At 32.9% G+C, this 15,960-nt stretch overlaps 1 protein-coding gene across 5 annotated transcripts; it reads left to right on the forward strand.

The window, feature by feature from the left end:
* Positions 1 to 1,796: 1,796 nt before the first annotated feature.
* Positions 1,797 to 14,228, forward strand: LOC126683445 (autophagy-related protein 11). Of its 5 annotated transcripts, XM_050379385.2 has the most exons (7): positions 1,807 to 1,955; positions 2,542 to 2,595; positions 2,681 to 3,671; positions 4,845 to 6,513; positions 7,823 to 8,043; positions 8,484 to 8,697; positions 8,816 to 9,378. In XM_050379385.2, exons 3-7 carry the CDS (start codon positions 2,728 to 2,730, stop codon positions 9,230 to 9,232), a joined length of 3,465 nt encoding a protein of 1,154 aa, XP_050235342.1. In that variant the 5' UTR covers positions 1,807 to 1,955; positions 2,542 to 2,595; positions 2,681 to 2,727; the 3' UTR covers positions 9,233 to 9,378. The 5 variants fall into 5 exon arrangements, with proteins under 5 accessions (XP_050235319.1, XP_050235342.1, XP_050235327.1 ...); XM_050379370.2 differs by having other exon boundaries at positions 1,807 to 2,595; XM_050379354.2 differs by having other exon boundaries at positions 2,542 to 3,671.
* Positions 14,229 to 15,960: the final 1,732 nt, after the last annotated feature.

Here is a 15,960-nt window from a genome sequence, read left to right on the forward strand (position 1 = left end):
CATTGTTGTAGAACTTATGAAAACAGTTTTAATTTAATTATGGTACACCAAATTTATGATCAAATCATTGTTCACTTATTAACAAAATTAGACATTGTTCACAAAATAATAAGTAGTATGAAAGTCATTTTTTGTTTTTTTTATTAAATTTGTTTTTAGTGAAATTAAGGAAAGTTTTTTTGTGTCAACCAAACAATTTTTCTCAATGTCGAACTTATTATGACTCCGGCTCTTGATTCTAGGACATGATGCCTCAAAATTACCATGATTTTATGAATTAAATTAATTATATTAGTATAGTACTATATTTGTAATACTATATATTGATAAAAATGTATAGTGTTTAAAAAAATATAATGTAACATTATAAAACCTTTGAAGAATAAATTGAATTATAACTTAAATACAGCTCATCCTCTAAGTATTAGTAGTATTTTTGATAACATTTGTACTAATTTTTAGTTTGTTAATCTTATGATATTTAGATATATAATAAATTACATATAACTATAGGTCAATAAATTATAAAAAAGTTAGATAATATTTTTAGCTAGTCTTGTATCGGCACAGTACCACAAAGTCATAATATTTTTGATATATTTCAATTTTTTTAATTAATTTTATAATATAAAAGGTTTTAAAATAAAATAAAATTTATAGATTATAAAAATATAAGAATTATAAAATTAAAAGTTTATGAATTTAAATTAAATTAAATTAGTTTAATGGTAACTTTTAAAAATATAAAAATATAAAATTAAATTAAATTAAATAAGTAAGTTAAATAAAGAGAAAATTTTCTATAGTACACTATATTGTATTTTATTTTCATATTTATATTATTTTTAAACATATTTACAAGTCGTACCTTTTTTTTTTCAAAAATACCTTCTTTTTAAGAAATTTTAAAATATATTTTTTCACTTTTTAATGATTTATGCTCTTTTTTATAGACTTTTTTCTAACATTTTTTTTATCGCATTTTTAATGTAACTATAATATTTTATAGTATATCTATAGCATTTTTTCAGTGTAACTTTAGCGTTTTTATAGTGTATATATAATATTTTTATAGTGTAATAATTACACTGAAAATATATCATAAATACTGCAAAAACTCCAGAAAAATATAGATACACTAGAAAAATACCAGAAATACACTATAACGTAAATACACCATAAAAATACTGTAAATACACCATAAAAATACTGCAAATACACTATAAATTAATTTATTTTTACAAAATCAGCAGCATCAAAATAAAAGAACAAATCTATGAATACGAGAAGCCAAAATAATTATATGAACAATAGAAGAAATTTATAAATAAAAAAATAATAGATCTACAATAGTCTCTTTATAAAAAATCTAAATTATCACAAAAAATCAAAAAAATTACAAAAAAATTTAAAAACGATATCGAGTAATTCATCGGAAGAAGCTCGGCGATGAGATGAAAAATATGTAAATAAATATGGAAAAAAAGGTATTTTAAAAATAATGTCTTAAATAAATAAAAGTTAAAGTTAAAATAATAAATAATTCAAAAACTCATAAAAACTATGTTATTTTATAAGAATTTTGCTAATACTTAATAAATAAGATAAAAATACAAATTATTTAATTTAAAATAATAGTATACTAACTTTCTTTAAAAACTCCTAGAATGCGAGGGAGTCCACGGCACTCCTTATTTACTTCTTTACGAAAGTCCAAGTACAACAAGGAGTCTGATCATAAAAAAAAAAAAAGCACAAGAAGGAGAACACTAAATAAACATGGAGAAGAAGACTAAATAAAAATTTAACTATAAAAACAAAAATCACTATAAAAAAGATAATCAATAAGTAAATTGTAATGATATAAAAAGCTGTATTTTTTCCTTTTCTTGTTCGAGTTTTCAACTGCTATAAACACACAACATAGACACACAGACCTCGTCTGCTTCCTGCAGGTGCTTGCTTCTCAAATAAGCTTCTCTACCATTTTTCTTTCTTTTTTTTGTTTATTTTTTTAATCCAACAGCACCAATTTTATTTATATTCTAACCCTCAAGAGAAAAATTTAGATTACAGAACAAGAACATTATAAAAAATTAAGAAGAAAATTAAAAGACGTTTCGTGGAGATAACCTTTTTTTTTAGATTTGTCTCATCTTATCTTCACGTAATTGCTTTCTGTTTTCTTTCTCTCTCTGTTCAAGTTTCGCTGTTAAAATTGTGAACGAAGCTGCCTATTTTTATTAATTTGGGTTTGATTTTTAGGATTTTTCTGAAAAATCCTAAAAGCGCAATCGGGGGTTTTGGGGGATGATTTTCGTGTGTGTTTTGTGATTTGGTGATTCTGATAGTGGGTCGGTGTTGCTTTAGGGTTTTATTCACATTTTTGCTGGTGGGTCTGCTGTTGGGAATTGGTGGTTTTTTCTAAGGGATTGGAAAGTTGGAAGCTTTTTTGGATAAATGTTTGGTGGGTGTCTGTTTTTCTCATGGTGAATTTTTAGCAATTGGTATCTTGTTGATTCAGTTCTCGGTCGGTTTCAGGCAAAGTTGGCTGTTTTACTGGGTAAGTACCTTGGATTGAAGCTCTTAAAGAAGGTAAGCCTTCCATTGGTTTTAATACAAATTTAGTGGGAAGTGTTTTTAATTATATTCTGGGCTTGATTGGGCAAAGTAACTGTAGATTTTAGCTCAAGGTCTTTGTTGGGGAATTCTGCTCCCAAAGATAAGATGAGTTCTAGCATTACTGAAGTTTCAGTTCATGAGGGTAAGCTTTTGGTCCACATAGCGGAAAATGGCCACTCCTATGAACTTGATTGTAATGAAACAACCCCTGTGGAGGCGGTTATGAGATATATTGAATCTGTCTCTGGGATTAGTTTCAGCGAGCAACTTGTTTTGTGTTTGGATATGAAACTTGAATCCCAACGGCCTCTTTCTGCTTATAAGCTTCCATCCAGTGACCGAGAGGTGTTTATCTTTAATAGAGCTAGGCTCCAGAACACTTCTCTGCCCCCTGAACCAGAACGAATTGATATTCTTGAAGTTGCAGATCCTTCATCGCCAGGATGTCCGCATGACCCGCACCCCTTAGATGATGCTTTGGACCCGGCTTTGAAGGCGTTGCCTTCCTATGAGAGGCAATTTAGGTATCATTATCATAGGGGTCATGCTATATATAGTAGAACCCATGCCGAGTATGCACATTGTGAGAGGTTCTTGAGAGAGCAAAAGGTGCAGGAGAGAGCAGTTGATGTTGCTAGGGGTAATTTGGATCAATACTATAGGATGATTAGTCAGAATTACTCAGATTTCATGAAGCGGTATACATTGCAGTACAGGATACATTCTGAACTGTTAACAAATTACAAGAGGGATTTAGAAAAACTGAGGTCTGTCAAAGTTCATCCAGCTCTGCAGTCCACATCACGCTCTTGTCTAGTAGATTTTGTTAAGGAAGAAAACTTGAGGAAGGCTGTGGAGAATTGTAGCAACTCTCATAGGCAGTTTGAAAAGAAGGTTTCGGAATTCAAGCAGATGTTTGGTGAAGTGAAGCGCAAGGTCGAGGAGTTATTTGCTTGCAGGGCCTCCTTTCCTATTAAAAATTTAGAGCTTACCATCAGAGAGCATCAAAAATTCATCAATGAACAAAAGAGTATAATGCAATCGTTAAGGTTGATTGACTTACTCCCTCATCGTTTTAAATTTTGAAGTAAAAATAATATTGTGATTATGCATTATTGGATTACAAAACATGGCTTTTGGACCTTTTTAAATATTTTCCCAGCTGATATTGTGTTATCATTATGGTACTCTTGTCTTAGTATTGATTTTAGTGTTATTCATGTTTACTCATTATGACTTTTTTTGGTTTGTCATATGAACCTGATGTATTCTTAATAATTTTATGCTTCTCAGTTTTCAGTACACTGAGCCAAGAAAAATATAAATGTTTTTCTTAAATTCACAGGTACACCACGGTATGCTGTGAGGTAAGTAGTACCTACTTTTGTAGATGCTGTATTATGATAGTGAAATATTAGTTAGACTGAGAGGCGGCTTGAAATAGGTTTTGTACTGAGGGTTTGGTTGAGAAAAAGAAAGGAGTTGGGGTTGCTTGGGGGCGTGGGGTTTGCCTGGTTAGAAAGATAACTTTGAGTTCCCCGTCACTAGTTAGTGCCCATTTGTTAGTTCTGAGTTGGATATGAGAATGTGACGTTACCTGTTTTTTTTCCTCCAGCTAGCAAGTATTTAGAGCTACTTTAGACTTTGACCATATAACTGATGGTCTTAATTTGATCGGATGACTGGGTACAGTGGGCATAGTGATTTAATTTAAAAAGCATGGTAAGGTACTTGCAGTTATAATTTCCTATCATTTTCTAAAGATATTTACTGGTCTCTTATATAGAAGATCTATGGCATTTGAAGACTGATGTTAGTTTTACCCTTTTTTGGTTTATTTTACAATAGATGGTTTTGAACTACCTTTCTTCCTGAACTTGTATAGAATATCTTATAGGCATGACGAAGACTCGGTTGTCCTGAGCTTTTTTTTTTGTGTGGGGAAATTTAGCTTTGTTTCATTAATATATTTTATTTTCAAGTCGAGTCCATAAATTTAAAGAATTTGAGTAAACAAGATTTTAGTTCATTAATTTTTTTAAGTTGCTGAAGGATACTCAGCAGTATAGTCCTTCAGTTAATCCCTTTAGAGTTGCAGAAGATTGTGAAACCCATCTACCTGCTCTTGTACTTTCGGGTCAAATCCTTCCTTTTGTATTACATTGCTTTTATCATATCGGAAGTTTAATGTACTTATGCGGCCATGTTTTTTATTCATGCAGCAAAGATGTAAACACGGTAAAGAAGCTTGTGGATGAATGTCTGTCCTCCCAATTGTCCTCCTCACTTCGCCCTCATGATGCTGTTTCAGCTCTGGGTCCTATGTATGATGTCCATGACAAGAATCATTTGCCTAAAATGGAGTCTTGTGGCCGTTCGATTACCAAGCTCCTTGAGTTTTGCAAGGATAAGAAAAATGAGATGACCGTCTTTGTACATAATTATATGCAAAAGATAACATATGTTTCGTATGTGATTAAAGATGCTAAGTTACAGTTTCCAGTTTTTAGAGAGGCAATGGTGCGTCAGGGTGATCTTTTTATTGACCTGAAGTTGGTTCGTGGAATTGGTCCTGCATATAGAGCCTGCCTTGCAGAAGTAGTGAGGAGGAGGGCTTCCATGAAACTTTACATGGGTATGGCTGGACAACTGGCTGAAAGGCTTGCTACCAAGAGGGATGTTGAGGTCAGGAGGCGGGAAGAGTTTCTGAAAGCACATAGTCTCTATATACCCAGGGATGTATTAGCTGCCATGGGACTATATGATACTCCCAGTCAATGCGATGTCAATATAGCTCCTTTTGATGCGAATTTGCTTGATATTGACATCTCAGACCTGGATCGCTATGCTCCTGAGCATTTGGCTGGGTTGCCCTTAAAGAGTGAGAAGCATGCAAGCCTGAAAGGTTCATTTTCAATGTCTAATGATAGTTCTCATTCGGCCGAGGGAGAAGAGATTGTTGTGGATTCTCTTGACAAAGACGATTCCGATCTCCTTGAAGGCTGTGAGTTAGTAGAGATCGCTGGAACTAGTAAGATGGAAGTTGAGAATGCAAAACTGAAAGCTGAACTTGCTTCTGCAAAAGCAATCATATGCTCCCTCAGTCTGGAAGTTGAATATGAGTCATTAGATGATAGTAAAGTGGAAAGTTTGTTGAGGGATGCTGCAGAGAAGACAGCTGAAGCCTTGCAGCTGAAAGACGAGTATGGGAAGCATATTCAATCTATGCTTAAGGCAAAGCAACTGCAGTGCTTATCATATGAGAAGCGGATTCAAGAGTTAGAGCAAAGGTTGTCTGATCAGTACCTGCAGGGACAAAAACTTTCAAGTAGTAATGTTGAATCTGACTTCGACAATCCATCTGTGAAATCCAATATCTGCAAACCCACTCAAAATGATGGAGAAGCCATTGTTCCTTATATATCAACGTCAGAGCCCATGGATGAGGTCTCTTGCATCTCTAATTCTATGGATTTGAAACTAGGGCTTCTCACTAGGCAACCGAGCAAAGGTCGAGATGGGGTCGATGAAAATATGATGGATTCCTCTGGAATGCTAAATACTCAATTGGATTCACTGATGACAGAGCCACATCGTGAAGAATTGGAGGTTAGTGATAAAGAGGGTAAAGATAAGTTGGTGGCACAGCTGGGCATGTCATTGGCCAGCAGTTCCACAGCTGAGAGCATGCCTGAACCTCAGAATATCCTTGCTTCAGATACTGCAGATGAGCCTAAAACTAGTGATGATTTGTTGGAGTTGCAAAGAGAACTTGATGAGAAATCTAATCAGTTGGGTGACACTGAAAAGAAGCTTAAAGCTGCGGTGGAGGATGTTGCAGTTCTTACTGGAGAATTAGAAATGAGCCGGAAGCTTCTTGATGAATCTCAGGTATTAGAACACTGGCCACTTCTAATTTTACTGCTGTTTCATTTTGTTATGTTCTTCCTTTGTCATAGTAAATCCGTGTTATTGTTGCTGTGTTTTGGTATTCTTTTAGTTTGATTTTTATAATCAACTACATTGTGAGTTAATTGGTAAAATGTGGGTAGAAATGCAATAGATATTAGAATTTGGGTAGTTTCTTATTTCTGCTGCCTTGTGCTCTTTTTCATTTACACTTATTTGGTGCACAAACTGTGGTAGAAAAAAGAAAAAGAACCATGTGAGTTAAATGAGGAGAAAATAAGAAAAGAAAATAAATATATATTTCTGGGACAAAAGTTTGAATAAGGACTCTGAATAAAGACTGAATTTTCATAACAAAAGAAATGATATTATAACGATTGATTTTACTGGCATGTTGATAACAAATAAATCGGAAGTATCTATAAATTGAAGTTTCCATCTTTAATATTCTGCATTCCCTTCTGTTTCTCATCAAACTAGAGTGAAATGTTATGGGGCTATATAGGGATGTTGGAAAATGCCGTTTCTCTTTTTTCCCTTTCTTTTCTTTCACCTTTTTGTTACGCAAACAAAAGAAAGTGCAACAATTACCTAACTTCTTTCTTTTCCTTGAAATAAACCAAAGAAGTGCCATATTCCTGTTTTTGTTTGGACTGCTAATATTATTTGAGTGACTTTGATCAAATCATGATGGCTTTGTGCATTCTCTTTTTCAAATGATTGGTTCAACAGGGCAGCATACTGTGTTTGAAAGGCTTATAGTTATGAACCTCTGCTGAATTTTCAATTTCAAAACTTTTTAATTGACTTGGCTATTTCGTATTTTGTGAATTGTCAAATGACCTCTTCTTATAGTTTCTTAGATGAGTTAAATACCGTAACTATCTATTTTTCTCATAATTCTCCTTGATAGCCATAATTATGTTGCTTTTTCATTTTTTTTTTTTAGGATTTGTGTATATCCATGTTCTATATTTTTGTTATGAATTAAATAATTGATTAAAAAGGCTTTGTGCCTAGCTTGATTTTTGTGCTTCTCTCTAGTTTAGTGCAATGATTTTGTTGTGTTTTTGTTCCACCTTTTGATTTTACATTATTACACCATCATTGCATGTAGCAGTTTTCGTAATTTTTGATGTCATGTTTTAACTTTATCAGATGTGGCTCTATTCTGATTTCGTGTGGCCGGTTCATTCCCTTGTTGAATTATGTTTGACTTCATTGTCTGAAATGATTCTTGAACAATGTAATGCACATGTTGTTATGAACTTTGCTTCTTTCCTTGTAACAGATGAATTGTGCCCACTTAGAGAATTGTTTACATGAAGCAAGAGAAGAGGCCCAAACACATCTTTGTGCAGCTGACCGCAGGGCCTCAGAGTATAGTGCCTTGCGTGCATCTGCTGTGAAAATGCGTGGCCTTTTTGAAAGACTTAAGACATGTGTATATGCACCAGTTGGCGTTGCTGCTTTTGCTGATTCCTTGCGCGCTTTAGCTCAATCTTTGGGAACGTAAGCTCTTTGCCACAGTTCTTTATATTCATCTATCTTCTCTTGATCTGCCTTGATATCTTTTTCATTTTTTGTTTAAATTACACCTTTTCCAATTTCAAAGAGGAATTTTCCCGGGTTTCTTTTTTGAGTTCCTGTCGAAATTTAATTGCATATTGATACTTGATAAGGATAGCATTGGCATCACCACTTAAGTTAGTTGATCTGTTAATCAAACACTTCATATCCTTGGTGTCATCTTAGAAGCAGAGATAAGGAGATGACCTTAAAGAAAAGGAGGGTTCCTCTCTGTCTCGGTGTCGTAAAATTTCAGTATTACTTTATGTTCTCTTGATATAAATCGGGATATGTTTATCCTTTTCCAAGTTGCAAGCTCTTAAAGTTTGGGTTTTGACATTAAATATGGCAATACTTTAATCGCTTCAATTTCAATTTTGCAGCACCACGAATGACAATGAAGATGATAGTACTGCTGAGTTCCGGAAATGCATCCGTGCTCTTGCAGAGAAAGTTAGTTTCTTGTCTAGGCATCGTCAAGAGTTGCTCGACAAGAATCCGAAACTAGAAGCTGCAAATGAACAGCTTAGAAAAGACCTTGAAGAAAAAAAGGAGCTTGTTACCACATTATATAAAAAGCATCAACTCGAGAAGCAGGTAGTCTCCCATTTAGCGCGACTCTATTTGTGGAATGCAACAATACTGAACTATATTTTTTCTGTTATTTTTCGTTTGGATCTCAAGTTTGATGCTTTTAATGGTGTTAATTCTACAGGCAAACAAGGAAAGAATATCTTTTAACCGGTTAGAAATTCACGAGATTGCTGCATTTGTTCTCAACGGAACGGGGCATTATGAGGCGATAAACCGGAACAGTTTTAACTATTATTTGTCTACTGAATCTGTCGCCTTATTTACTGACCATCTTCCGAGCCGACCGAGGTACATTGTTGGGCAGATTGTGCATATTGAACGCCAGACGGTGAAGACATCGCCTCCTACGTCGGCCAGGGCAGAGCACAGTAGGGCAAATCCAGTGGATCAGCTAACCTCTGATACAGAGACTGACCAATTAACCCTGAATTTGGGATCGATATCAAACCCATACAATCTTCCAATTGGGTGCGAGTACTTCGTAGTGACGGTAGCTATGTTACCCGACACCAGCATTCGATCACCGCCAACTTCCTGATCCCTGCTTCAGGCAGATAAGACATGACGGAAGAAACCAAGTGTATATATGGTTTAATTATATGCATATAAATATTTCTAAACCTTTTTCCTTTGCTCCTCTGTACAGCTGATTATCCAATCTCAAGTTTAACTCTCTTTTGTTTTTTTTTTTTGTAAATAAATTACCCTATTTAAAACTGTAAAAAAATGTGAATATTTCTTTTAATCCTAATTTTTTAATTGATCGGGCTCATTTGTTCCATCAACTTCAATCAGAAGTCTTGCGTACAAGTTTACAACTGTGCCATCCATCTCAATTACCTATATAGGTATTTTTTCGTGTGAAATTCCAATTGAAATAAACACGGGTCTTTTATTTTTAAAATTTCACAGGTACGGAAGAAAGTCCGCAATTTCGACATATAGAATTAGAGGAAATTAGGCGAGACACGGTAAAACGTATAAATAATCTCAGTTTTACGGTGTCGTTTCAATCCTTGCAAAACCAATATACAATTGAACGGTGCTCAATTTTATTTCTTTTTTCTTGCTTTTTTTTACTGTTGCTTCTTTTAATAATACGGTGGTGCATATTTCTCTTATATTTTTTTGAGTTGTATAATTTCTTATTTATCGACAAAGATGAGGAGACGAGATGACGCTGACGAAGACGACTGTGCCTGTTTTTCTCTTATTTTTTGAGTTGTATAATTAATGGATATTTCTTATTTTGATTAATGCCTTACTGCTTCTTTCTAATGGCGGACAAATACAGATTTTTGTATTTTCATGCTTTGAATGTTAGTTCAAGATAATGAGCATAAAATGTATGATAAAAGTATGGGTTAATTGCTATTGTCCCCATGAGGTTGGGTCCGAAATACTACTTTCCCCATGAGTTTTAAAAATCGACTATTTCCCCTTAAATTTTATGTTTCAACTAACTAAACCCCCTTATGGAGGGGGTTATTAGTTAAAAAAACACAAATGTCAGAGGGTAAACAATTGATTTTTTAAAACTCATGGGGAAAATAGTATTTTGGACCAAACTTAATGGGGTAATAGTAACTAATCCTAAAAGTTTTAACTAAACAATGAATTCATATTTACATATTTTGAAAACATACAGACGTGGTAAACCGAGAGTAAAAATTATGTCGAAGTAACCTATGATAAATGTGTGGTAAATTAAGTAAACTACTTTAGTTTGAATTTTATACATCTGATAACATAAACGTGTTTTTTCAGTAAACTAAAAGTAAACCGGTAGTAAACTAATAGTAAATATTTTTTTTCAGTAAAATAAAAATAAACAAGTTGAAACTTATTTATTACATATTTCTATAATACTGATAGTAACTAATAGTAAACTAAGCCATAATTTACTTTAACCTATATAATTTAAAAAGGCTTATTCACCAAAAAATGCCAAACCTTTGTGTTTCGAGTCAGATTTAGCCAAACCTTTAAAAACCACCAGATTTAGCCAAACCTTATATGTTGTGTTTCTTTTTTAGCCATTTTTGAATCGAACCGAATTTTGTGCCTACATGTCATCCATGTCACTGCCAACTTAGCAAAACTAGCTGACATAGCATTCCAAATCACTAATCCAAACCTAACCAAACCAAACACTAAATCAAACAAAATCAAATTCAACTAATTCAAATCAATTCAATTTTTATTTTAAATTATATTTAATTAAAATAAATATTAATTATCTCAATATTTTATTTTATTCCGATTAAAATTCACGCCGACTAATAAATTTAGTTAAATTTAATTAGTTAAATAAAAAATATAAATCATCTAAAATTAATATAAAAAAAATTAATTACCGCTAATTTTTTTAAAAATAATGTTATTAAAATTTTCGATGCTTAAATATTCTTTAAAAAAATTAAATAATTTTTTTTATCGAAATTCAGACCCACCGTGGTGGTGGATCTGTCAAAAAATGACAGACCCACCACCACGGTGGGTCTGTTCTCAAACAGACCCACCGTGGGTCTGTGAGAACAGACCCACCATTACCGGTGGGTCTGTTCTCACAGACCCACCACCACGGTGGGTCTGTTTGAGAACAGACCCACGGTGGGTCTGTTCTCAAACAGACCCACGGTGGGTCTGTGAGAACAGACCCACCATCACCGGTGGGTCTGTGACAGATCCACCGGTGATGGTGGTCTGTTCTCACAGACCCACCATCACCGGTGGGTCTGTTCTGAACAGACCCACCGGTGGTGGGTCTGTCATTTTTTGACAGACCCACCACCATGGTGGATCTGATTTTTTGTAAAAAAAATTTAAAAAAAATATTTAATTTTTTCAGAAATTATATTGAAAAAATTATTCCGGCGGTTGGTTTTTCGTATGCGTCTCGGTGGCGGCCGATTTTTGATTGATTAAAATTAATTAAAATGACGGTGAATTTTTTTTAATATTATAATATTGAGATTATTGAAATATGAGTTTTAGTAATTAATTAATAATTAATTTGATTTATTTGGGTTTGATGTTTTTGGATTTATTATTTGGTTTAATTAAGTTGGGTTAGTGAATGTGCCATGTCAGCAAATTTTACTGAGTTGTAGGTGACATGGATGGCATGTGGACAACAATTTCGGTTCGATTCAAAAATGGCTACAACTGACACATAACATATAAGGTTTGGCTAAATCTGGTGGTTTTTAAAGGTTTGGCTAAATCTGACTCAAAACGCAAAGGTTTGGCATTTTTTGGTGAATAAGCCATTTAAAAACTAGACTATTAGTAAATTTGTTTTTTTTTAAGAAAACTGATAATAAGCCGATAGTAAACTTATCTTTTAGTAAACCAGTTGTAAATCATTAGTAAATTTAAATTACTATTTTTTTTGAAAACCGTATTTTGGCAAATAAAAACCGTATTTTCAATTTTTTCCAGTTAAACCGTGTTTTTGCAATAATTTTGGTCAAACCGGTATTTTTGAGATTATTTTGATATTATGCGGGTATTTCTCAAAAAAAAAAAACCCATAGGATTGTGATAACTAAATTACGATACATGATATAAACAATTTATACATTTTATGTTCTATTAAGCATATAATATCATATTTAAAATTTTAATTTAAACAATTCTAGTACGTATATTATTATGCATATTGATGTCTACGTTAATCATTATTATTCTATGAACAATAACAATTACTGCCATAATTTTAATACTAAATCTTAACATATATATATACTCTGCTACCTCAGTTTGATTTGAGGTTTGATGTCAGTGCTAGCTCAGTTCATGTAATATTTGTCAAGCTCTAACTTACCTCGAGATGGCTCGTATATATTGCTCGGTATGCCAAACGAGTTATAGCTCAGGTTTTGTTCTAATCTTTTTTCATTTTTTACTTGGAATGACTGTGATATGATTGGTATCATGAGGTTTTTAAAACCAGTTCTGATGAGAATGTTTTTGACAGTTAACATCAGTTAGTTTGAAGGGTTTTGTCAGTTGTTTCAGTTGAATCTTTGACTTGGGTAGTTAGGTTTGAACTTTGAAACTTGTAAAATCATTTCTGTTTCTAGAAATCTACCCAAATTTGAAATATTATTACTACATTTAAGTCACTTTATCAAATTTTTAAAAAATGAGGTGGTATTTTAATTGAGAATGGTTTTTATTATTATTTTTTTGGTAAATTTTATTTTTTGTTTAAATTACACCTTTTCTAATTTCAAAGAGGAATTTTCCCGGGTTTCTTTTTTGAGTTCCTGTCGAAATTTAATTGCATATTGATACTTGATAAGGATAGCATTGGCATCACCACTTAAGTTAGTTGATTTGTTAATCAAACACTTCATATCAGAAAAGGAGGGTTCCTCTCTGTCTCGGTGTAGTAAAATTTCAGTATTACTTTATGTTCTCTTGATATAAATCGGGATATGTTTATCCTTTTCCAAGTTGCAAGCTCTTAAAGTTTGGGTTTTGACATTAAATATGGCAATACTTTAATCGCTTCAATTTCAATTTTGCAGCACCACGAATGACAATGAAGATGATAGTACCGCTGAGTTCCGGAAATGCATCCGTGCTCTTGCAGAGAAAGTTAGTTTCTTGTCTAGGCATCGTCAAGAGCTGCTCGACAAGAATCCGAAACTAGAAGCTGCAAATGAACAGCTTAGAAAAGACCTTGAAGAAAAAAAGGAGCTTGTTACCACTTTATATAAAAAGCATCAACTCGAGAAGCAGGTAGTCTCCTATTTAGCGCGAATCTATTTGTGGAATGCAACAATACCGAACTATGTTTTTTTTGTTATTTTTCGTTTGGATCTCAAGTTTGATGCTTTTAATGGTGTTAATTCTACAGGCAAACAAGGAAAGAATATCTTTTAACCGGCTAGAAATTCACGAGATTGCTGCATTTGTTCTCAACGGAACGGGGCATTATGAGGCGATAAACCGGAACAGTTTTAACTATTATTTGTCTACTGAATCTGTCGCCTTATTTACTGACCATCTTCCGAGCCGACCGAGGTACATTGTTGGGCAGATTGTGCATATTGAACGCCAGACGGTGAAGACATCGCCTCCTACGTCGGCCAGGGCAGAGCACAGTAGGGCAAATCCAGTGGATCAGCTAACCTCTGATACAGAGACTGACCAATTAACCCTGAATTTGGGATCGATATCAAACCCATACAATCTTCCAATCGGGTGCGAGTACTTCGTAGTGACGGTAGCTATGTTACCCGATACCAGCATTCGATCACCGCCAACTTCCTGATCCCTGCTTCAGGCAGATAAGACATGACGGAAGAAACCAAGTGTATATATGGTTTAATTATATGCATATAAATATTTCTAAACCTTTTTCCTTTGCTCCTCTGTACAGCTGATTATCCAATCTCAAGTTTAATTCTCTTTTTTTTTTTTTTTTTGTAAATAAATTACCCTATTTAAAACTGTAAAAAAATGTGAATATTTCTTTTAATCCTAATTTTTTAATTGATCGGGCTCATTTGTTCCATTAACTTCCATCAGAAGTCTTGCGTATAAGTTTACAACTGTGTCATCCATCTCAATTACCTATATAGGTATTTTTTCGTGTGAAATTCCAATTGAAATAAACACGTTTCTTTTATTTTTAAAATTCCACAGGTACGGAGGAAAGTCCGCAATTTTGACATATAGAATTAGAGGAAATTAGGCGAGACAAGGTAAAACATATAAATAATCTCAGTTTTAGGGTATCGTTTCAATCCTTGCAAAATCAATATACAATTGAACGGTGCTCAATTTTATTTCTTTTTTCTTGCTTCTTTTACTGTTGCTTCTTTTAATAATACGGTAGTGCATGTTTCTCTTTTTTTTTTTTAGTTGTATAATTTCTTATTTATCGACAAAGACAAGGAGACGAGATGACACCTACGAAAACGATTGTGCCTGTTTTTCTCTTTTTTTTTAGTTGTATAATTAATGGGTATTTCTTGTTTTGGTTAATGACTTACTGTTTCTTTCTAACGGCGGACAAATACGGATTTTTGTATTTTCATGCTTTGAATGTTAGTTCAAGATAATGAGCATAAAGTGTATGATAAAAGTATGGGTTAATTACTATTGTCCCCATGAGGTTTGGTCCGAAATACTACTTTTCCCATGAGTTTTAAAAATCGATTATTTCCTCCTGAATTTTATGTTTCAACTAACTAAAACCCCCTTATGGAAGGGGGTATTAGTTAAGAAAACACAAATGTCAGAGGGTAAACAATTGATTTTTTAAAACTCACGAGGGAAGTAGTATTTTGGACCAAACCTCATGGGGGTAATAGTAACTAACCCTAAAAGTTTTAACTAAACCATGAATTCATATTTACAGATTGTGGAAACATATAGACGTCTAAAACGTGGTAAACCGAGAGTAAAAATTATGTCGAAGTAACCAATGATAAATTTTTGGTAAATTAAGTAAACTACTTTATTTGAATTTTATAAATCTGAATAACATAGTAAACTTGTTTTTTCAGTAAGCTAAAAGTAAACCAGTAGTAAATTAATAGTAAATATTTTTTTTCAGTAAAATAGAAATAAACAAGTTGAAACTAATTTATTACATATTTCTATAATACTGATAGTAACTAATAGTAAACTAAGCCATAATTTACTTTAACCTTTATAATTTAAAAACTATACCAATAGCAAACTTGTTTTTTTTTTAAAGAAAACTGATAATAAGCCGATAGTGAACTTATCTTTTAGTAAACCGGTTGTAAATCATTAGTAAATTTAAATTATGATTTTTTTTGAAAACCGTATTTTGGCAAATAAAAACCGTATTTTTCAATTTTTTCCAGTTAAACCGTGTTTTTGTATGGTCAAATCGGTATTTTTGAGATTATTTTGCTATTATGCGGGTATTTCTCAAAAAAAAAAACCATAGGATTATGAAAACTAAATTACAATACATGATATAAACAATTTATACATTTTATGTTCTATTAAGCATATAATTATCATATTTAAAATTTTAATTTAAACAATTCTAGTACATATATTATTATGCATATTGATGTCTACGTTAATCATTATTATTCTATGAACAATAACAATTAGTGCCATAATTTTAATACTAAATCATAACATATATATATACTCTGTGCTACCTCAGTTTGATTTGAGCTTTGATGTCAGTGCTAGCTCAGTTCATGTAATATTTGTCAAGCTCTAACTTACCTCGAGATGGCTCGTATATATTGCTCGCTATGC

This window comes from Mercurialis annua, linkage group LG1-X (genome assembly GCF_937616625.2).
Source record: "Mercurialis annua linkage group LG1-X, ddMerAnnu1.2, whole genome shotgun sequence".
Lineage (NCBI taxonomy): Eukaryota > Viridiplantae > Streptophyta > Magnoliopsida > Malpighiales > Euphorbiaceae > Mercurialis > Mercurialis annua.